This window comes from Oncorhynchus mykiss, chromosome 6 (assembly GCF_013265735.2).
Source record: "Oncorhynchus mykiss isolate Arlee chromosome 6, USDA_OmykA_1.1, whole genome shotgun sequence".
NCBI classification, from domain to species: Eukaryota; Metazoa; Chordata; class Actinopteri; order Salmoniformes; family Salmonidae; genus Oncorhynchus; species Oncorhynchus mykiss.
Window position 1 is genome coordinate 22,895,711 of NC_048570.1, and position 23,460 is coordinate 22,919,170.

General features: G+C 43.0%; 2 protein-coding genes across 3 annotated transcripts in view; one reads left to right on the forward strand and one right to left on the reverse strand.

Annotated features, from left to right (window-relative positions):
- Positions 1-23,460, forward strand: part of LOC110525522 — a 500,086-nt gene that overhangs the window by 63,381 nt on the left and 413,245 nt on the right. The gene's annotated exons all lie outside the window — the stretch shown is intronic.
- Positions 1,552-23,460, reverse strand: part of LOC110525519 (breakpoint cluster region protein) — a 37,891-nt gene continuing 15,982 nt past the window's right edge. Inside the window, exons 3-24 of one of the 2 annotated variants that reach the window (XM_021605695.2) lie at positions 22,302-22,480; positions 21,375-21,479; positions 20,995-21,180; positions 20,160-20,267; positions 19,917-19,974; positions 19,614-19,666; positions 18,685-18,825; positions 13,625-13,746; positions 13,323-13,488; positions 13,019-13,138; positions 12,750-12,825; positions 12,547-12,651; positions 12,326-12,400; positions 11,705-11,802; positions 11,481-11,612; positions 9,209-9,268; positions 8,766-8,875; positions 5,931-6,070; positions 5,407-5,541; positions 5,150-5,255; positions 4,846-5,008; positions 1,552-3,525 (exon numbers count right to left, since the gene is read on the reverse strand). In XM_021605695.2, the coding sequence (XP_021461370.2) occupies positions 3,436-3,525; positions 4,846-5,008; positions 5,150-5,255; positions 5,407-5,541; positions 5,931-6,070; positions 8,766-8,875; positions 9,209-9,268; positions 11,481-11,612; positions 11,705-11,802; positions 12,326-12,400; positions 12,547-12,651; positions 12,750-12,825; positions 13,019-13,138; positions 13,323-13,488; positions 13,625-13,746; positions 18,685-18,825; positions 19,614-19,666; positions 19,917-19,974; positions 20,160-20,267; positions 20,995-21,180; positions 21,375-21,479; positions 22,302-22,480 (2,528 nt within the window). In that variant the 3' untranslated portion in view covers positions 1,552-3,435. Of the gene's footprint in view, positions 3,526-4,845; positions 5,009-5,149; positions 5,256-5,406; positions 5,542-5,930; positions 6,071-8,765; positions 8,876-9,208; positions 9,269-11,480; positions 11,613-11,704; positions 11,803-12,325; positions 12,401-12,546; positions 12,652-12,749; positions 12,826-13,018; positions 13,139-13,322; positions 13,489-13,624; positions 13,747-18,684; positions 18,826-19,613; positions 19,667-19,916; positions 19,975-20,159; positions 20,268-20,994; positions 21,181-21,374; positions 21,498-22,301; positions 22,481-23,460 lie in introns of both variants that reach the window. The other variant, XM_021605694.2, reaches the window with a different exon arrangement.

The following is a 23,460-nucleotide window of genomic DNA, read 5'->3' on the forward strand; positions in this document are numbered from 1 at the left end:
GAACTGGAAGGAGAGGCGACCAAAGGAAGAATTGGCTTTGGGGGTGACCGTGAGATATACCTTCTGGAGCACGTGCCACGGGTGACCAGTGAGCTGAGATAAGGCAGGGCTTTACCTAGCAGAGACTTGTAGATGACCTGGAGCCAGTGGGTTTGGCGAGGAGTTTGAAGCGAGGGCCAGCCAACGAGAGCATACAGGTTGCAGTGGTGGGTAGTATATGGGGCTTTGGTGACAAACGGATGGCACTGTGATAGACTGCATCCAATTTGTTGAGTGGAGTGTTGGAGGCTATTTTGTAAATGACATCACTGAAGTCAAGGATTGGTAGGATGGTCAGTTTTACCAGGGTATGTTTGGCAGCATGAGTGAAGGATGCTTTGTTGCAAAATAAGAAGCCGATTCTAGATTTCATTTTGGATTGGAGATGTTTGATATGAGTCTGGAAGGAGAGTTTACAGTCTAACCAGACACCTAGTTAATTGTAGTTGTCCACATATTCTAAGTCCGAACCGTCCAGAGTAGTGATGCTGGACGGGCGGGCGGGCAGGTGCGGGCAACGATCGTTTGAAGAGCATGTATTTAGTTTTACTTGCATTTAAGAGCAGTTGGCGGCCACGGAAGGAGAGTTGTATGGCATTGAAGCTCATCTGGAGGTTAGTTAACACAGTGTCCAACAAAGGACCAGAGGTATACAGAATGGTGTCGTCTGCGTAGAGGTGGATCAAAGAATCACCAGCAGCGAGAACGACGTCATTGATGTATACAGAGAAGAGTCGTCCCAAGAATTGAACCCCGTAGGACAACAGGCCCCCCAATTTGACATACTGAACTCTATCGGATAAGTAGTTGGTGAACCAAGCAAGGCAATCCTTTGAGATACCAAGGCTGTTGAGTCTGCCAATAAGAATGTTGTGATTGACAGAGTCGAAAGCCTTAGCCAGGTGGATGAATATGGCTGCACAGTAATATCTTATCGATGGCGGTTATGATAACGTTTAGGACCTTGAGCGTCGCTGAGATGCACCCACGACCAGCTCTGAAACCAGATTGCATAGCGGAGAAGGTACGGTGAGATTCAAAATGGTCAGTAATCTGTTTGTTAACTTGGCTTTCAAAGACCTTAGAAAGGCAGGGTAGGATAGATATAAGTCTGTAGCAGTTTGGGTCTAGAGTGAAGAGGGGGATGACCGCAGCAGCTTTCCAATCTATGGGGATCTCAGACGATACGAAAGAGAGGTTGAACAGGCTGGTAATAGGGGTTTCAACAATTTTGGCAGATAATTTTAAAAAGAGAGGGTCCAGATTGTCTAGCCCGGCTGATTTGTAGGGGTCCAGATTTTGCAGCTCTTCCAGAACAGATTGATGAAGCACATGTATTTCATCTCTGTAGCTCATGCAGCTGTTTTGAAGAATACTTGTAGCTAATACATTGTGAGGAAAAGAGAACAAACATCAACATACGGTGTAGTAGACCTACATACAACGCGTGAACAAACAAATGTAGTTCAATTATGTTCTCAGACGACAGAAAATCAAGAAAAAAATACAAAGCACATGGAAATCAACTCTTTATTGTACATATACATAAATGATTGGGATAATGACTACAACAGTGTCTGGAAGGAAAAAGAGATGTCAATTAAGTGATTGCTGATAGGCTACATACAAACAGTCAGTTAGCCTAACAGTTTCATATGTGCTATAATGGTATCTTAACTTGCGTAACATCTCAATTCAGATATCTGTAAACATTTGGAATGATTTTCACTTTGCCAGCACAAATACATTTTCCAAGAGCTTTCGAAGTTACAGCTCACCAGGCAGAGAACAGTAAACCCCATTATACATTTTACTAGAAACAAAATAACACAACAGAAGACAATGGTGCCCTTCACAATGCCCATATTTGTTTTCTTACCCAGGAGATTTGAATATTAGTGGATCAATACCAGGGTAGGGTAGGCTACCACTAAAATGTAATAAAGAGACAAAGCTTAGCTCAGTGCTATTTCTGTCTCAGTTCCACGTGACAACACTGAACAGTCTGTGGTTTTAACCCTTCTGAAATAAAAACTAAATTCCTCCTGTAAAGGGATGGCGTTTTCAGATTAATGAGCTCTAAGTGAATCAGATCAAAATATAAATTATCCTAAAGAGGAAATGCTTAAGGCCAATGTAGGACCTTTATAAGATAACAAAACTCTGATAAACGGTTGTGGTCCACTTTTATAACCTGGCAGAAATCTCTTAACTCAAAAATCACATAGACAGCAGTTGAAGAGAAAAACATTTAAAACATATTTAAGTCAACATGCCTGCATGTTAAATATACCTACTTAAAAGTGTGATCAATCTCACATTCCTTACAAAATAAAGACAGCATTTGCATAAACATCTGGTGAATACAGTTTTCCTACAATGTGCTTCAACAGGGGGGGGGGGGGGGGCGGGGGGCACATGATTCCACAATGAAACAGGCCTAACGAATTAGCTCCATAATAAGGATTTTAACTACTGTATCTTTCGGGTTTTGAGAATTGTGCTCATTAGTGGATAACCAGTACCTCTAAAATGACCTGATTGTCGGATATAAGTAACATAAATACATTTTGACACACTATCTGTAAGTGCTCAGCACACCTAATATGTGGTAATGACAATGAAAGTATAAATATCTAAAGATCCCAAATGAATCAGAATATCAGTGTGCAATATACTGTAGTAGAGAATGTTTTTCTCTTTTGCAACAGCTGCATCATGGAGTTGACAATTTGCCTCACTTCCATCATCTGGTTAAACTATTATTACCTTTGAAAATCATATAAAGGAATGGCCTGTGCTTTGATCTGACCACATTCAATGGATTTCTTTGTGTTTGACGTTTGTTTGATGTCAACAAGGTAAGGATGACATTAGGATCATTGATCATATTGGAATGGCTTTGGTCACGGTAATGAAGTATTAGTTCTAGTTTGGAATGTGCTGTTAACTCCATCTGGTGGCCATTTCGAGGAGCTGCGCTGTAATCCAGCCATTGCTGCTCAGCACACAGTAAAAAAAAAATTTGGATTCAACTAATTATTACTAAGTAACTGGTTCCAGAGCCTTTTTTTTTAGTTTACTCAACTTTTCAATCAGTGAACGTAACATTTTTAGTTGGCCCAAAATAATTATTTAGTTGGCCCAAAATTATTACTTCTAGTTGAATAAACATATGAGACAAGTTAAGCAAAAACATAATTTAAAGTTATGCCTAAGCTTTCTCAAATTGGAGCTAAGTTTGGACCGACTAAAAATGTTACGTTCAGGTAACACTTTGAACAGAAAGTTGTTAATTAGCTCCTGCCGCAGCCATTCTTGGTCACAGCCAACAGTTTACCATGGAAGGCAAAATTTTGTCAAATTCTTCCTCATATGGAAATGTCCATGCTCCCGCTATACTTCAGTGGAGAAAAGGATGCTTTGACGTTTGCTGTCCGGTGTTGGGATACCTTCAAGCTGAAGGAAATACAGTAGGACCTGTACCTACAGAAGGGGAAAGGGACAGAGCAGAGGAAAGGGATAATTAGAATCATAGCACAGACTTATGGGCTCTACAAATACACCACATGACCAGAAGTATGTGAACGCCTGCTCGTCGAACGTCTCATTACAAAATCATGGCCATTAATATGGAGTTGGTCCCCCCTTTGCTGCTATAACAGCCTCCACTCTTCTGGAAAGCCTTTCCACTAGAAGTTGTAACATTGCTGCGGGGACTTGCTTCCATTCAGCCACAAGAGCATTAGTGAGGTAAGGCACTGATGTTGGACGATTAGGCCTGGCTCGCAGTAGGCGTTCCAATTCATCTCAAAGGTGTTTGATGAGGTTGAGGTCAGGGCTCTGTGCAGGCCAGTCAAGTTCTTCCACACCGATCTCGACAAACCATTTCTGTATGAACCTTGCTTTGTGCACGGTGACATTATCATACTAAAACAGAAGTTGGAAGGGCAGAATTATCTATAATGTCATTGTATGCTGTAGCATTAAGATTTAGAACTAAGGGGCCTAGCTTGAACCATGAAAAACAGCCCCAGACCTTTATTCCTCCTCCACCAAACTTTACAGTTGGCACTATACATTCGGGCAGGTAGCATTCTCCTGGCATCCGCCAAACCCACATTCGTCCGTCGGACTGCCAGATGGTGAAGTGTGATTCATCACTACAGAAAACGCGTTTCCACTGATCCAGAGAGTCCAATGGCGACGAGCTTTACAATGCGCTTTGGCATTGCGCATGGTGATCTTAGACCTGTGTGCATCTGCCAGGCCATAGAAACCCATTTCATGAAGCTCCCGACGAACAGTTCTTGTGCAGACGTTGCTTCGAGAGTCAGTTTGGAACTCAGTAGTAAGTGTTGCAACCGAGGACAGATGATTTCTACACGCTTCAGCTCTCGGCGGTCCCGTTCTGTGAGCTTGTGCGGCCTACCACTTCATGGCTGAGCCGTTGTTGGTCCTAGACGTTTCCACTTCAAAATAACAGCACTTACAGTTATCCTGGACAGCTCTAGCAGGGTAGAAATTTTACGAACTGACTTGATGGAAAGGTGGCATCCTATGACGGTGCCAAGTTGAAAGTCACTGCGCTCTTCGGTAAGGCAATTCTACTGCCACTGTTTGTCTATGGAGATTGCATGGCTGTGTGCCCAACTTTATACACCTGTCAGCAACGGGTGTGGTTGAAATAGCAGAACCAACTAATTTGAAGGGGTGTCCACATGTTTTTGAATATGTGGTGTACCTCAATCTACCTCAGCAACAAAAATCAACATCGAAGCTTACTTTCAAAAGACACTATAGTACCTGTGACATAACCTCCAGTGACCAGCTGTCATTCATAGTGATGGGCTGTGTGGCATTGCTTGGGATCTTGCTGTCTTTCTCAGAGGGGCGGAGCAGGGTGGGGCCAAAGACCGTGGCCAGGTTGTGGAAAGACATCTTGTTAACGCTCTCATTATCAGCAATCCTGTAAGAACACAGATGAGAGGAAGTCTCAGCTTGTGGGATGCAGAGAAAAAGGAAGAAGAGATTAGCAAGAGTATTTTACAGCTATCTGACTGTATTCATGTGACAGAATAGAATACGATGCCACTTTCGGGGACTATACCTCTTCAGGTGGTCCAGCAGAAAGAGGAAGGTGACCAGGTTGGGTTCTGGGAGTGATAGCAGCAGGTTCAGCATACAGCTCTCCTTAGCCACACTGTCTGACAGGGCTGAAAGAGGATACAATTAGTTAGCTTTTTTATGGTAACTGTACTACCTGATCTATGTTTAATGGTCTGTTAAATTTCACGCTTATGCTGTATTCACTATGACAATATGAAAAGCAAATGGTAGGCTTTAAGGTTACAAGGAGAGACTGACCGATGCCTCCAGCGAAGTTGGGGTACAGGTCATCTGTGAAAAGAGGTTCCGGCAGCTCACGGAAATACAGCTTCAGCGTTCCAGCAATTGCATTCACATCCATCTCACTCATCATCACCGACACATCCTTATTGTCTGTCAATCACAGGAAGGAAATGAATGATAATCATGGGGGAACAGTAAGCTGCAGGACGGTATAAATAATAGCAATCCATTAATGACATTGTATACCTCCTGCTGTATTATTTGCAGGTTAGCGTTATTGGTCACGTTATGGAGGCACTCTGCAGAGTGCTCACTAGCTGTCACAGACACAAAGTCATAACATCTGATTAAAGTTATGTTGAGGACAAAAAACAAATGTTTTATTGTCATGAATTTTTACAATTTAGCCTATTTTGATTTTGCAGTTGGCCAATCTAAGGGAAAATCGCTCAGTTCTGCCTCCAGTACAAGACTCATGACAATAAACGTCAACCTGCGTATTATTTGCTATGGAGGAGATCCAAGGTCTGTGTACTCACTGGCATCAAATGCACCCTTTAGGGCCTGGATGTCTGTAGCCACCCCTGAGACCCGGTAGATTCCCACCTCCTCCATGCCCCGGCGCTCGATCTCCTCTACACACTGCTTCACGATAAGGGGCACCTTAGAACGCTCCCGTCTGTCAAGGACACACACACAAACACACACATACACCAGGATTAAAACAGGATCAATGCAGGAGACGAGAAGTCCAGTGCTTTACACTACTGTTACCTGTGACTGCACAACTGGGTGTCTCATTTCTGACTACACAGCTGGTGTTTAGGTATTGTGGTAGTGCATAAACTATATTGAGATTCTTTTTCTGTTTCAATATAATATCTGTTTAATAATATAATATGTAAAACCTGTTCCCCAGTATGTAAAACCCAGTATGTAAAACCTGTTCCCCAGTATGTAAAACCCAGTATGTAAAACCTGTTCCCCAGTATGTAAAACCCAGTATGTAAAACCTGTTCCCCAGTATGTAAAACCCAGTATGTAAAACCTGTTCCCCAGTATGTAAAACCCAGTATGTAAAACCTGTTCCCCAGTATGTAAAACCTGTTCCCCAGTATGTAAAACCTGTTCCCCAGTATGTAAAACCTGTTCCCCAGTATGTAAAACCTTTTCCCAGTATGTCAAACCTGTTCCCAGTATGTCAAACCTGTTCCCAGTATGTCAAACCTGTTCCCCAGTATGTCAAACCTGTTCCCAGTATGTAAAACCCAGTATGTAAAACCTGTTCCCCAGTATGTCAAACCTGTTCCCAGTATGTAAAACCCAGTATGTAAAACCTGTTCCCCAGTATGTAAAACCTGTTCCCCAGTATGTAAAACCTGTTCCCCAGTATGTAAAACCTGTTCCCCAGTATGTAAAACCTGTTCCCCAGTATGTAAAACCTGTTCCCCAGTATGTAAAACCTGTTCCCCGTATGTAATACCTGTTCCCCAGTATGTAAAACCTGTTCCCAGTATGTAATACCTGTTCCCCAGTATGTAATACCTGTTCCCAGTATGTAAAACCTGTTCCCAGTATGTAATACCTGTTTCCCAGTATGTAAAACCTGTTCCCCAGTATGTAAAACCTGTTCCCCAGTATGTAAAACCTGTTCCCCAGTATGTCAAACCTGTTCCCAGTATGTCAAACCTGTTCCCAGTATGTAAAACCTGTTCCCCAGTATGTCAAACCTGTTCCCAGTATGTAAAACCCAGTATGTAAAACCTGTTCCCCAGTATGTCAAACCTGTTCCCAGTATGTAAAACCCAGTATGTAAAACCTGTTCCCCAGTATGTAAAACCTGTTCCCCAGTATGTAAAACCTGTTCCCCAGTATGTAAAACCTGTTCCCCAGTATGTAAAACCTGTTCCCCAGTATGTAATACCTGTTCCCCAGTATGTAATACCTGTTCCCCAGTATGTAAAACCTGTTCCCCAGTATGTAAAACCTGTTCCCCAGTATGTAATACCTGTTCCCCAGTATGTAAAACCTGTTCCCCAGTATGTAAAACCTGTTCCCCAGTATGTAAAACCTGTTCCCCAGTATGTAAAACCTGTTCCCCAGTATGTAAAACCTGTTCCCCAGTATGTAAAACCTGTTCCCCAGTATGTAAAACCTGTTCCCCAGTATGTAAAACCTGTTCCCCAGTATGTAAAACCTGTTCCCCAGTATGTAAAACCTGTTCCCCAGTATGTAAAACCTGTTCCCCAGTATGTAATACCTGTTCCCCAGTATGTAATACCTGTTCCCCAGTATGTAAAACCTGTTCCCCAGTATGTAAAACCTGTTCCCCAGTATGTAAAACCTGTTCCCCAGTATGTAATACCTGTTCCCCAGTATGTAAAACCTGTTCCCCAGTATGTAAAACCTGTTCCCCAGTATGTAAAACCTGTTCCCCAGTATGTAAAACCTGTTCCCCAGTATGTAAAACCTGTTCCCCAGTATGTAAAACCTGTTCCCCAGTATGTAAAACCTGTTCCCCAGTATGTAATACCTGTTCCCCAGTATGTAATACCTGTTCCCCAGTATGTAAAACCTGTTCCCCAGTATGTAAAACCTGTTCCCAGTATGTAATACCTGTTCCCCAGTATGTAAAACCTGTTCCCCAGTATGTAATACCTGTTCCCAGTATGTAAAACCTGTTCCCAGTATGTAATACCTGTTCCCCAGTATGTAATACCTGTTCCCCAGTATGTAATACCTGTTCCCCAGTATGTAATACCTGTTCCCCAGTATGTAAAACCTGTTCCCCAGTATGTAATACCTGTTCCCCAGTATGTAATACCTGTTCCCCAGTATGTAATACCTGTTCCCCAGTATGTAAAACCTGTTCCCCAGTATGTAAAACCTGTTCCCCAGTATGTAAAACCTGTTCCCCAGTATGTAAAACCTGTTCCCCAGTATGTAAAACCTGTTCCCCAGTATGTAAAACCTGTTCCCAGTATGGAGAAATGGCCGCTGCCTTAAAGAGAGTAAAGTGAACACTAAAAAGACCTGCAGTATTGCATCTTCAGCACTATAAAATTATGTTTTCTCAAATAAAAGCTGCCCATAAGGGACTGGAATTTAGAGTTACTTTACAAATGATTGGGATCCCTATGAAAATAGAAAAACCCAAACAAGGCATGTCTTTGAGAGTTATTCCTGGCCTTACATTGAAAGTGAAGGAGGTTGGAGGAGGTATCCCATTCATTTGGCAATATTAGGTCTGATCTGTGTTGGTCACAGAAATGTGGTATGCATTACACTGAGGCTCTCATGACAGGCTTACCATGAGCTGATTTGGTTCTGGGTGCTGAGATTATACAGAGGCTAACAAAGACACATTCACTTACTTGGTTACAACACTTATTTTCACCCCAAACACGCCTGACTGTTTCCGCGAGGGCATTCTCTTTAGACTGAACTCTCTGCTGGTGAACTTCATTGACAGCTTCACCTCAATCTGCACCAAGAGAAGTTAAGAATTAGCCAGCAGTCAGAGAAATGAAGACTATTGCATGTAACATCATCAACACAGTACATGTAAATACAGGGGTCACACTTAATATTGAAAAGTCTTTATACCCCAGTAATCATCATGGGAAAAACCATTGTAATTACCATGTTATACAGGCCTAGATAACTTATTCAACAATGTTTACACTGGCCACTGGAGTATAAAGTGGTGCCAAAAATGCTGCCTTTGCAAAATAAAAAACAGTAAGATGTTGTGGTTTTGGAAAAGATTTGTGCAAAACAGTGAAGATTTAGCATTTTCTATGCTGGTAATACATACTCCGTTCATGGTGATGACTGTTCTTTGCCAGTCTTTGCTTTGCAGGGTCTGGGGATCCAGCTAGAAAATATGGAGACATCTGTCAGTCAGAGAAATCATCTGACCCAGTAACGCTGTGCAGACAGACGCTGTATGGACATCATGATGCTGTGGGATTGATGCAGTCTTTATCTCAGTACAGACATGTTATAGTACTGTATTAATGACATACATTGTATTATTAAGAACCAATGAGATATTTAAACCACTCAAAATCCTGCTTTGTAAGAATGTTTCGCACAGTTAGCCTCTTGATCCTTTCCAATTGATCAGAGACTAAAGCAGAACAAATCAAACTTAATGAAACTGTCCATATTAGAAGGAAATTATAATTTCACAGAAGAAAAGCTAAAACTGGACAAAAGGATTGTTTCAATGATGAAGATGGTTATTTTGCATTTCTTTCCAATCAGTAAGCCCGGGTCTTACATATCAGTTACCCATCACTTTCCCTCATCCTTACATAAACTCCATATGTTTGAGTAGTGTCAACTCAAGTTACTGTGCTATTTTAATCATCTGACTAATACCAAGCTGCCAACAGTTATTTCTAGTGGTCAGGCACAAGTGTTGTGATAACATCATCTCATGGTATTCAGATGACCTACCATGACAGATGTCCTCTCAGCCAAGGAACCAACAGACACTCAATATAACTCTGATAATCTTAATCTTTTTGTTCTGTGGACATCTCTCTTACATAAGGCAGTGGACTTATCAAAAGAGAATAGAGTATTAAGTATGAGAATATAACACATTCAAGGATACTTAAAATATGTACCAACTAAGGATGTATGTACATATTAAAATATCTACCCTACCCTATATTAATGTTCCTAATCAAATACCATCCATGACAAAAATAAAGAAAGACCATTCTCTCTCTTATGTGTGCCATGTCTTTACCTTCTGTCTGAGCAGAGTGCTGCGGACCTTGCCCCACAGTCGTGCCCCTGTGCCTGGGGGCTTCCTGGGACCTGTGTCCCCCTCATCCTCCAGAGAACAGCTGCTAGTGAACTGACTGCTGGTCTGATCCAGAATCAGCTCTTCAGTACAGGTCTCACCCATTCTTTTAGTTGAGACTCAGTCGCTCACACTCTACTTTCCCCACTAATGTACTGTACCAAAAAATGGGACAAACAAAACAAGACAGCAGTCCAGAAAATAATCTTCCAAATCAGCCACTCTGTCCTAAACAATCCCCAACTAACAGCATGGATCCCTCTGATCTGATATGGTTATTGGATTGTCTCAAAGAATCCTGAGGCCCGCATAGTCTTTTAGTGGTCCAGTAGAGTCCCCCACAAGTGTGTGTGTCCTGTCAACTTCTTAACCCTGTCATGCTATCAATCCTTCCACGCCAGATAAAAAATAAGTTGAACAAAGGCAGCCACTCGACCACGCTGCCTCCCTGTTGTTCCAGTTCCCAGATGGATCTGTGGATTAACTCCTGAGAATCCCCTCCTCCTGTGATTATGGACACACGCTGGCGGCTGCTCAGAGGTTGTTATGAGCACTACAACCCCAAGCCTCCTACAGGATCCTCATCAGTCACCAGTTAGTTGGTATATATGTTTTGGGTCTACTGGCTCCTCCTAACTGAGCGCCTTTGTCTGACCCTTTCTCCTTTCAACCAAACCCTCCCACATCGGATCTGTCTCTTTTTAATCCCCAAACATTTGGGCACACACAATGTTCAGACTGCCTCTCCAATCAGCACTTATCTCAAATTCCACAAACAGATCAGACCCAGGCCAGAGGGTCACACACAATTGAATTGAAGTGTGGGACCACGTTGGTTGTGGATTGTCCAAAAAGACAATAGAATCAGCACATTGTCTATTCAAAAGACAAACATACAATGTTCTGTATTGGATGTTTTCAGGGTTCTTCTGAGAGGGGTCCCGCTCTGTCTCACTGGATAGATATGTACCAGGGGCTACATTTGGCCAGCCTGTTTCCCTTCCCAACTGTAATCCCCCTCTGTCACAACACCCCATCACCAGTCAGGCTGAGGTGACCCAGGAGCATCCCCCACAGTCCTTTTCCTTTTCCACACCACAGAACCACACATGGTGGGATTATCCACAGACAGGGCAGCTATTGGGGCTGGTATACTAGATAAGTCATTTTCACCACTGTGGCCTATTAGTTAATTCAGCTATGTCACTGTTGACACTGTAGACCAGCGTGACAGGCAACACAAAATGTGCTTCATACTCTCACTCCGTACCTGTATCTGTCCTTTGGCCATGATCCTGTCTGTGTTCTCTCCGTCCTCCTTGTTTTGCTTGGCTTTGTTGTAGCACTTCTCATAACACAGCAGCCTCAGAGTCTGAGAGCCTTCCAGCTCAATCTCAAACTCCTGCAGGGAAACAGCAAAAAAAACCACGTAAAAATCAATCCAGCAGATAAGGCTGAATAGACAGGACACTAACTGGCACGTGGCATCCTCACCTCGTTCCACTTGGGTTGTGTGGAGTCTCTGTACACTCGTGTCTTGGCTTTGTTCACAAAGTAGCCAAAGGAGTCCACCTCCAGAGTGCAGTAGAGATCTGTGTGGAAGAAGAAACAGTTCATGGGAGTTAGCGTGGTTAATAGGGATACACACTGAGTCACAGTAAGACCTGGATGGAGGAGTATACATGTACTTTGCCCTACACTGTTAAACCATACTTTATGACAATCCTCACAATACAACTTGCCATGCCCTCTGAATCTGGTAAGTACTGAGGATAATATTTCCTCTCCAGAGTATGTTTACATCTGGATTAACAGGTCAGATTTGTTATAAAATAAGAAAAACTGTATGCATCTGAGCTGTACGCGTGACTGTATTTGGGACAAAGACTGAAACGACAGGGGTTTTCCATCCAGACCAGCTGTGGCCGGACCACAGTGTTCCTTGTTAATCCTCAGAGTTCTGACTGTTCCCCAGCAGCTGCTCCCCATGGGAATGTCTGCTGACTGCCAGGTGACAGCCGGACTGGAGGAGACTGACAGCGGAAGGGAAGGACAGCCTTGGCTATACTCCATTCAAGGTGATCAGGGTAGGACACCAAAAACTGAGCCACTTACTCAAGCTCTGTTGGAGGCCTGATGCAGAGTGAACAATGACATTCAGAAAACCGTAGAATCCAGACGATTCATCTTCTAAAGAGAGGAGAGGGAAAAGTCATGAGTTGTTCAATCAAAAACAATACTAATAAACATCTCCCTCTCTTATTATTAATAAGTGTGGCATTACTAACCAGCCTTCCATCCTTACTAATACTGTATCAGTTGTGTCAATGGCCTACCTTCTTTATTCATGGTCATTGGTATAGTATGGACCGTCTGAAGCTTCACACATGAGTTGGTGAGCATCTGCAGCTCCAGGGAGGTCAGAGAGAAGCTTTTGAAACCTGCAGGAGGGAATGGAGGTCAGAGAGAGACTGACGGCCACCATCAGCTCAATTATGGGATTGTCACAAGCATTGCTTATGTTGCAGAGAACACTCACACTTCTTCTGTTGCTCGCGGATTATGTCCTTCCACTCTGCACGTTCGTAATCTGATGAGATGAGGAATGTGAAGCCCTGAAACACACAAAGGAATATACAATACAACAGACATCTTACCAATGCTGTACCACATTTCTACACCTGTAGGGGGCAGCAGATCCTCGACCAAAATATTTCAAAGTACAAACAATGAACTGTGTAGTTGTTAGATATGACCTTGCAGGACCATAGGTGCAGAGAGAGAGGAATTAGTCAGTGGCTGGCTCACCTTGCCGTTCCTGTTGGCCACTCTGAAGGCCATGCTGGGGGACATGAGCAGCAGCAGAGACTCCTGCTCCGACAGCTTCTTCCTCAAACGCTCTATCGCCTTCCCTCCTTTAGTGGTTCTCTGCACAGACGCATATAGAAGACGAGCACTCAGACAGCTGCTGCCGTCTCAATGTATAGCACTGTCTCAGTCATTAATGGCTCCTATGAAGTCATGATCTGGTCAAGTGCTTCAACATTATTATAATAAAGTGATCTGTTATAACACTATAGGGACTTCCCCTCTTTCTGATGTCTGTTGTCACCTTCTCTCTCTGGAGCTCATTCTTGATCTGTGAGATTCTGATCTTCATGGCGTCAATCTCCTCGTCCTGGACCTGGGGTATGGGCGTGGCCTCCGAGTCCTCGATGGTCTGGAAGGTGAGGTCTGACAGTGGGATGTACCACTTACAGTCATACTGCTGGCCTTTCCTGGAGAGAGACAAACACACACACACACAAGAACCATCAAACACACACACACACACACGCAGACAGACAGACGTAAGGAACACCACAGCCAGGATATTAAACAAACCATCTGGTCCATCAGTAAATCTACACTTACCCTGCAGTCTGTTTCTTCAACTTGGCACAGAGAAGTAAGTCTGTGAAGAGGAAGACATGACGAAGCTTTCTGGATCCCTCCACCAGCTCCACCATGAAGCAGTCCCTCAGCAGCTGACGGTTCTACAGAGGCAAAACAGGGAATCACACATTCATTGGATATTTTATCTATTCATATTCACACCCGTAACCCCCTCATTCAATCAATTCACAGAACACAGAATCAGTAGTTGTCGAGTGGGTTTCATAAACAAATGTACTCTGATGAATCACGTGACTTGGGTTGCAAAATTCTGTGATTTTGGGAAAACCAGGGAATTTATTGAAAGTTGCCATACCAGGCGGTGATTCAACCGGTCAAAATGCTCTCGATGGTGCAGCTGTAGAACTTAACTTAAGCATCTGGGGACCCATGCCAAATATTTTCAGTCTCCTGGGGGGGGGGGGGGGTGTTTTTGTGCCCTCCTCACAACTGTCTTGGTGTGTTTGGACCATGATAGTTTGTTGGGGATGTGGACACCAAGGAACTTGACACTCTCGACCCGCTCCACTACAGCCCCGTCGACGTTAACGGGGGCCTGTTCAGCCCACCTTTTCCTGTAGTCCACAATCAGCTCCTTTGTCTAGCTCACATTGAGTGAGAGGTTGTTGTCCTAGCACCACACAACCAGGTCTTTGACCTCCTGCCTATAGGCTGTCTCATCATTGTCAGTGATCAGGCCTACCACTGTTGTGTTGTCAGCAAACTTAATGATGGTGTTGGAGTCGTGTTTGGCCACACAGTTGTGGATAAACAGGGAGTACAGGAGGGGACTAAGCACACAGCCCTGAGGGGCCCCAGTGTTGAGGATCGGCATGGCAGACGTGTTGTTGCCTACCCTTACCAGCTGAGCTGTAGTCAATTAATATCATTCTCACATCAGTGTTCCTTTTGTCCAGGTGGGAAAGGGCAGTGTGGAGTGCAATGGAGATTACGTAATCTGTGGAGCTGTTGGGGTGGTATGCGAATTGGAGTGAGTCTAGCTTATCTGGGATGATGCTGTTGATGTGAGCCATGACCAGCCTTTCAAAGCACTTCATGGCTACCGACGTGAGTGCTACGGGGCGGTAATAATTTTAGGCAGGTTACCTTTGCTTCCTTGGGCACAGGGACTATGGTGGTCTGCTTGAAACATGTAGGTATTACAGACACAGTCAGGGAGAGGTTGAAAATGTCGATGAAGACACTTGCCAGTTGGTCCGCGCACTTCGTCGATGCACTTATTGATGAAGCCAATGACTGAGGTGGTATACTCAAGGCCATTGGATGAATCGCGGAGCATATTCCCGTCTGTGCTAGTAAAACAGTCCTGTAGCGTAGCATCCGCGTCATCTTACCACTTCCGTATTGAGCGAGTCACTGGTACTTCCTACTTTAGTTTTTGCTTGTAAGCAGGAATCAGGAGGATAGATTTATAGTCGGATTTGCCAAATGGAGGGCGAGGGAGAGCTTTGTATGCATCTCTGTGTGTGGAGTAAATGTGGTCTAGAGTTTTTTTCCTCTGGTTGCACATTTAACATACTGGTGGAAATTCAGTAAAACGGATTTATGTTTGCCTGCATTAAAGTCCCCGGCCACTAGGAGCGCTGCTTCTGGATGAGCATTTTCTTGCTTGCTTATGGCCTTATACAGCTGGTTGAGTGCGATCTTAGTGCCAACATAGGTTTGTGGTGGTAAAATAGACGGCTACGAATAATATAGATGAGAACTCTCTTGATAGATAGTGTGGTCTGCAGTTTATCATAAGGTACTCTACCTCAGGCGAGCAATACCTCGAGACTTCTTTAATATTAGACATCGAGCATCAGCTGTTATTGACAAATAGACACACACCCCATTGGCCAATAGAACGGATGGCAGCGGGGGTTTAATCACTTGCCTACGAATTCTCAGAAGGCAGCCCAACCTCCTCCCCCTTTTTCTCCGTCTTTTCTCCATGCAAATGACGGGGATTTGGGCAGTTCCCGAGAAAGCAGTATATCCTTCGTGTCGGACTCGTTAAAGAAAAGAGCCAGTGTTTACAGGAATAGATCCTAATAATCCTGCCTGCCTGGCCAGTCCAGTGGGCGGTTGGTAACTGATGCAGTGACATCTGCTCTTCCTGTGGCCAGAGCGGGGCTGTGAATGCTTGGACTGTTAATACTGACCTTTGACCCTAAAAAGCTGCTTATAATTTTTTTTTTTTAAATAGCACACATGTGGGACTCTACCAATCCATCCTAACCACATTTATGTAAAAACAAGGAAAACTCCACCAGGGAGATGCCCTCGTGGATTTATGGTCACTGTATTTACATGGTCATCGGTTACGTTGACTTATCTCAAAATGGAGGATGACTATCTGATGACAAAATTGGTAAGATGGGCCCAACTAGGAGGTGGAAACTTTCCCTGGGAATATAATGGAAATATATGAAAATTAATATGAATACCATTTAAATGTAGATGTTTTTTGCATTAGAAATATTTACCATATCATATAGAGACAGAAACATAGACCTTTTACCTTATCATAAGTAGACATAATTTCAAATGATTAAATCCATCCAATAGAAATTTTATTATGAATTGAGCATTAATTAAATGGGTTGACTCTTCACATGGGAAGATTTCACTGAACAACAGAAGGGAATAAAATGATTCTGATTCCAGGAGGACCATGAGCTGTTGCTATCGATAAGGTGTCCGATTCATCATTTTCACCTCGAATAGAAGTAGAGGGACTTTTGTAAGAGGTTGCTTGTTGTGAGCGCTGAGGGAACTTTATGCACTTGGCCAGGTGATTCTGCATCTTTGTTTCATTCTTCACATATGATTTGGCACAGTATTTTCAAATGTATCCAGCTTTTCCTTCTACATCAGCTGCAGTGAACTGTCTCCACACATCAGATAGTGCCTGTGGCATTTTCCTGTAAAGATTAGAAGAAAAATATATACAATTCCATATACAGATAAATAGTTAAGCAGTTAGATTAAACAACTCCTTTGTAAGATATGTTTTATTTTATTTAACATGTATGGATTAACACTCCTTAGTTAGCAGGCTCAAGCAAGCTAAAACCCACATGATAGCAACTAACTAGCAGAAATTGTTAACAAGTTAGAAATTATTTAAACACACTTTGCTGTAGACTATTTATTAGTTACATTATTTTTTGTTATGTCATCAAATATATTCACCCCACCCAGTATTGTAATCAAAACTTACCAGAAAGCATGTAGTCCTTGGCTCAGACAGTGTAGTTGTGTGGGCTCAATAGCATCTCACTAGTGTGCAAGAGCTTGAGAATCAGGAGGATATGTGATGGAAGAGTGCACTGTGCATGCAGTTGCAATTCCTTTTAATTGGGGATAGTTTAACCAAAATATGCCACAAGACCTAGAATTGCCTTATGTGTATCCCACAAAAAAAGGTTCACTGTTATAAGCTAACCTTTTTGATGAATTTAAGCAAAATTCCCAACATTCTGGGGCTTAACTTCCCAGGGAAAATCTCCAGAAATTTACAGGAAAGTTTCCGACCCTTTGCAACCCTAGGCCCAACTAAATCAAACCCTGGATTTCAATCACCACAGTAAGTTTATCCAGTTAGCTACCAAACTCCAGTCACTTACAAGTACTACATTTATTTTGCCTTTAGCAAATAGAGGCCTATGAATTTGGAATACTACAATAGAGCCAACCCATACAGAAATGTAATTTGTCTGAGTTCCATTCTCACGTTTACTTATTGTAAGAAGTCTGATGGACATAGTTGGACAGGTTTCCAGTAATAATAGATGAAATTCAGCAGGGGTGAGGGAGTGAGGGTAAGTAACTAGTACGTGCCGCCACGGGAAAGGGTGGACAGATACTTGATAAGACGTGCTACAGGTCATTTCTGGGAAGCAGACTTCAGAGTGGGAAAGGATGATGGGAGTGGGGGAGCCAGGACAAGGATGTAGGCAGTGCGATGGGCTTTCCTGGTCAGAACCATATTATTTTGTCATGAGCTTCCTCTACACTCCACTTCCTCCACTAATAAACCAGACAGGCAGAGATGACTCAGCAGGAATCTGACTCACAACGCAGGTTTATTGGAGTTTACAGACACACCTTTTCCCTGGCTTTTACAGGAACTGAGAAGCACTGATTGGCTAATTTACAGTAACCCTCAGATTCTTAATGTATAGCTCTGAACCTGTGTTGCTTGGGGGAATCTATCTTATTATGCTAACTACTGTAACTGTCTGAATGGACGAGATGCAGGCTGTGTAATCTGACACTATTTTGCTTATGGAATGGTGCAGTGTGACATCAAAGTGTCTGAAAAGAAGACAAGTATGAAAGCATTATAAAGGGAGGTCCAGATAGCCACAAGACCAGGTTCGGGTGTCTGTGTGCCTCTAAAGCCGTGTTCACATTGGCAGTTTGAAGCAACTCAAATCCTATACATTTGCATATCTGATTCGAATCTGATATTTTTCCTGCAAAAAAACACAGAATCTGACAAATCTGATTCCTTGTCAAATCTGATTTATTTGCCCTCAAGTGGTTTTTAGACTTTTATTCAGCATATATTGTTTCTTGCTAGCTACTCTGCTGACAGTTTGACAAGAACATGTGGTAGCTAACTAGCTTGTTAATTGGTTACAAATAAATTAGTGAATGTGCTAGCTAGCTAGTTGACTGCTGTGGCTAGCCAAAAAGGTATCGTTTGAAAGTTCTATCATCTTATCCTTTGAGGCTTTAAAAGTCTTCTTACATAATGATTTTGAACATTCAAAGCAAACGTCCATGGCAGGCATTGTTGTCACCTTAGCTTGCTACATAACTTCTGAGTGACAGGAAGCACAAGCACCAATCAGCCTACCCTACTGCACACACACACCCGTCGTTACTGTGACAACTAGTGGAGCCTTGTCAGCAAATGACTGCTGTCTGAACATACACAAATTCGATTTGGTCACTTGAAACTTTCTGTTTGGACAGTCAGTTGTCCAAAATGCATGCCACTTCATGTCATAGCCTGCCACACTGACCTCTCCCTTCTTCACTGTCATAGACTGCCTGCGTGGGGTGATCTCCTCGTTGATGCTGGACAGGAAGTTCTGGGAGATTCTCAGGGCATCCTGCAGCAGTGGATAGTCTGGGTGGCTGGAGGGGGTGTGTTTCAACAGGTCCTGAGAGAGAAAGAGAAAGAGAGAAAAAGATAGAAAGAGGGTGAAAGAAAGAAAGAAAAAAAGGGGGGAGAAAGGTGAAAGAAAAAGAAAGGAGAGAGAGGGTGAAAGAAAGTAAGAAAAAGAGTGAAAGGGTAAGAAAAAAGGAGAGAAAGATGGAAAGAAAGAGAGAAAGAGCGGAGAGAGAAAGAAAGAGTAAAAAAGGAGGAGAAATAGTAAGAAAGAAAGAAAAAGAAAGGAGAGAAAGAGGGTGAAATAAAGAAAGAGGGAAAGAGAGAAGTGAAAGAAAGAAAGATAAACCGGGTGAAAGAAAGAAAGAAAAAGAAAAAAGAGAGCGAAAGAAAAAATTTAAGAAAGGAGAGAAATAGTAAGAAAGGAAAAGAAAAAAGAAAGGAGGGTGAAAGAAAGAAACGAGAGAAACAAAGAATGAGAGAGAAATAGTAAGAAAGGAAGAGAAAGAGGAGAGAGTGAAAGAAAGAGGGTGAAAGAAAGGAGGAAAGAGAGAAAGAAAGAGACAGAAAGAAATAAATAAAGAGAGAAGGAAAGGGAGACAGAGAAATAAAGAATTCAAAAATTAAGAAAGGAGAGAGAGCGAAAGAAAGAGGAGAGAGCAAAAGAGAGAAAGAAAAAGATAGGAAGAGAAGAAAGAGAAAATGTGAAATAGAGAAAGAAAAAATACATTCATTTGAGATAAATTATGATCACTTTTTCTAAGATATGTGAAGCATTGTTTTCATAAAATAAATTCAGGTCTGAAGGGAAAAAATCTTCAGTGTGTTGATTTGACTTACATGCAGAACCAGGGTGCTGCGGGTGACTCTGTCCACGGGTTTATAGAGCAGAGCTGAGGGGGACAGGGTCATAAAGTATATAAAGTCCAAGGCAGGACATGGCAACGCAGAACTAACAACATAGAACACCTTGAGGTTGAGGGTTATATTCAATATGCTTTAACTAAGCATGTACCACTCTTTCTGAATTCAAATAGCTAGAGGGTTGAATTCTTCATAATCTTGAACTATAGATATTTAAATAAATGTAAGGTTTAGTTCATTTTGACTGTGAATTGTTCAAAATAATGAAATTGCACTTACTTTCCAGTGAATGTTTTGCCTGGTCTTTGCATTCCTTGGTGCTTATGACCTTAAGATTCTGAGTGCACAACAGGAATTGAGAAAGGCATAATGATACAAGTACACCATTTCAACACAGCATCACAGTAATATTTATTTTAATCTCTGTCCACCCAGCCGGTTCTAGCAATTGAGCCTGGGGATGAGGTATTCTATCCGAAACGTTGCCCGTGTAAAAGTAAACATAGAAAATACAATACATACCTGACATATTTCAGCAAACTGTACGTTGGCCTGGCAGCACTTGTCAGCAGTCTCCACAGCAACCGTATAGTTATCCACAAAGGCCCTGTACACTCCTAGCTGGCTGGCCTATAATAGAGAGTAGATACGATGTAGTTAACCTGTTGTTGGATTCATGGACCCAGTTTTGGCTGCTCTCTACTCCGGTGATACTAGTTGCTCTCCCTTCTCATGGTGCTGAGAATAGCGATCAGACGAGGTATGGCCTTTCAACAAAAAACAGCATTGATAACATGCATCCTATCAGTCATAATTTGTCCTTTTTTTATGACTGTGCACACACACACACACACATACGAGTGTGCATGTAAACAGTCATTAAAAAAAAGGACAAATGATGTGATTTTGTTTCATGCATCTTCCTTTCCTCCACCGTCATACTGAGGCAGCTCTTTGCAGTCAGGAGCCTCTTAGTGATGTTTTGTCCTCCTTTACTGCCTGTTATGTGCTATAGCCAGGCTTTTATCTGTGTGGGAGATGTGAGCAGACTGCCTGGAGACATGTGGGGTCCAGCATCCACCGCACATTATAGCCAGTCTAACTCCCTCTTTCTACTCTTTAAATCTCTCTTCAGTATTATTAATGATCAAAGGAAGTCTACTAATATTGTCTTTAAAAGTGACTGACTTATTGGATAAATATCTGCTTACGCACAGAAGAATGCAGTTTGTGGCTGGGGGAGTCTATTTCACGTTTTTGTACTCATGAACAAAGGAACAAATGCATCTGGAAGAACTAACACAAAAGAACCATAACAACATTTCCTAGGTCTTTACACAACAATAATAATGCTCACCAGTTTCTGGAAGAGATCGCCCACACACTGGTTGTGGCACCACTCCTGAACTCTGGGTAGCAGGGCATCGTAAAAGTCCTTGTGGATCTCATGGAGCTCCGTCACCTTGAAGAAGATGGTCTCTATCTGCTGGATGGTCAGCATCGGCTGGGAGGTGGTGGCCGCTGCCCTCAGAGGCTTCATGGGCTGGGACAATCAATGCAAGACAAGCATTACTGTGTGTGTGTGTGTGTGTGTGCGTGTGTGTGTGTGTATACATCCATCCGTCTGTCCATCCAACATTTTACTGTCCCAATGCTCTGAAATCACTGTTCATCACAGTGAGGTGTGGCATATTCAATTAGTGTCATATTCAATTAGCTCAAAGTCCTGTCTCTTACCAGTAAGATAGCCCCCAGGTGGCTGAGATATGTCTCCTCACTGGCCAGGATCCCTGACAAAACCCACTTCCGCATCTCCAACTCTTTCTCCTGATCCAGCTCTGTCTGTGTGTGAGAATGAGACTAACAGTGAATGGCAGAGAGAGAGAGAAAGAGAGACAGTGAGAACGACAGACCGGGGATTCACTTCTACCAGGCTTATTTGGTGATTCTAATTGTAACCAGAGCAGATCTTCCCTAATCCCCCTGGGTGTTGAATGAGACCGCTAAACAGCTACGAGTAGAGACTGTCGTCTCATGGGAACCCAATACATTTGATTAAATCCTGTTGGAGATGTAGAGGGCAGAGGCCAGGGTCAAAGATCCATTGTATTGTGGAGGGAAACAATTGTTTTCCTAGCCTAGGATGGGACCTGTAGTTACTGATGGGTCAAAGGCATCAGTAGTTAGGTTTCTGACAGTCTGTCGCTCACGATTCCATTTATTCCGTTCCAGCCATTACTATGAGCCCGTACTCCCCCGTTAACGTGCCACCAGCCGCCTGTGGTCGGTCGATATGGAGCTCATGCACAGAGCCGAAATGAATAGCTCTGACATTCCACAGCTGGAATACTAAGGGGGGCACAAGAGAAGGCCTCCCCCTGGATTTAACCTTTGAAGATCAGAGAGCTGAGCACATCAGAGGAGGACCTAGGGGACACCGGAGATTGGCTAGGTACAGTACAATAGAGGTGGATGAGATTTATAGGGTGAGTGAAAGTGTGGTTGGAACGAGCAGAGCATCTCTATTAAATACACTCAGAGAGCCCAAGGCAGAGTTATAGAGGACGGGGGCATTAACAGACAGCTGCACTGGGTGGAAAAATCAGACACATGGGCTTTAAGAGTAGAAGATGGAGGTGTATGATAAACTGGCAATAACCTTACCGACAGGGTGGACTCCAGGGAGCCAGAGGAGTGTGTGTGCTGGCTGCTGCAGCTCTTGGAGCGGAGGCGAGGTGAGGAGGAGGGTGAGGTGCTGAAAGGCAGGAGGTCATGGTGCTGCTGGTGCTCCTCCGCCTGCTCCAGGTCATAGCCATAGGAAGGAGGGGTCCCACTGTAGGGGACTTTTGGGATAATTACAGACAGATGGAGGGGATTAGGTGTGGTAGTGTAAAGTAGGTTCCAAGACAGTGGCACTGTGTGAATCTCTCTCTCTCTCTCTGACACTTCACACCCTTCACATGCAAGACATTCTCTCTTCTCCTCTAAAAACACCATTAAAGCCACTGAACAGGCAGTGAAAGAAGATAGAAATGTGTGATCAATTGTCATGACCGGTTTGACTGGGAACATCACCTCCCTCCAAAAAATGTGTCTATATTCATCTGCTCTTTGAAATATATCTTTTTTAATTTAAAAACAATAATCCTTTGTTGAGACGAGAATATGGTGCAGACTCAAAAAGAACCAAAGTAGGTCTTACATCAAACACGAGGGTGTAAAAATATTACGAAAACAAAATAAAGTTATTCATATCTGTATATCAATGGTATTATATAAAAGCTACTGTACATTCAAAATAACTAGAATGACCTGATGAAAACAGCTCTGTCATTCAAACTCTAATGTGCTCTATTCCAATACATTCTGTGTCTCGGTGCTTCAAATCCCCTCTGATCTTCAGAGACTGTGCCAGACACACAGGGACCATCCCACAGCAGAGGATAAGCCAGGAGAATCGCAGCAAAAACTCTGATTCACTTGTGTGGTGAGGGGAAGCATTAGTCAGTCCCTCTACTCTCTGTACATGACATACTTTAACTGTACAGATGCAGAAGCAGTTCAAGGCAGCTATACTGAACAGGAGCTTATTAACCATAGTAATGCTTTATTTACATATCAACTCGATGACAATAAACACTCGAAGGAGGGCACAGAGTAAGCGAGCAATTAAAGAGGAATTCCTTCTTAATGATCACTCAGTAGCCATAGGTGAACCAGTAGCCTGAGGGACAGATATTTGGGACAATGGGAGTTCCGCCACTCGTCATCATATCTTATCCTCTCCTTCCATCTCAACCATGTCGGATTGTGGCTGTGTGGT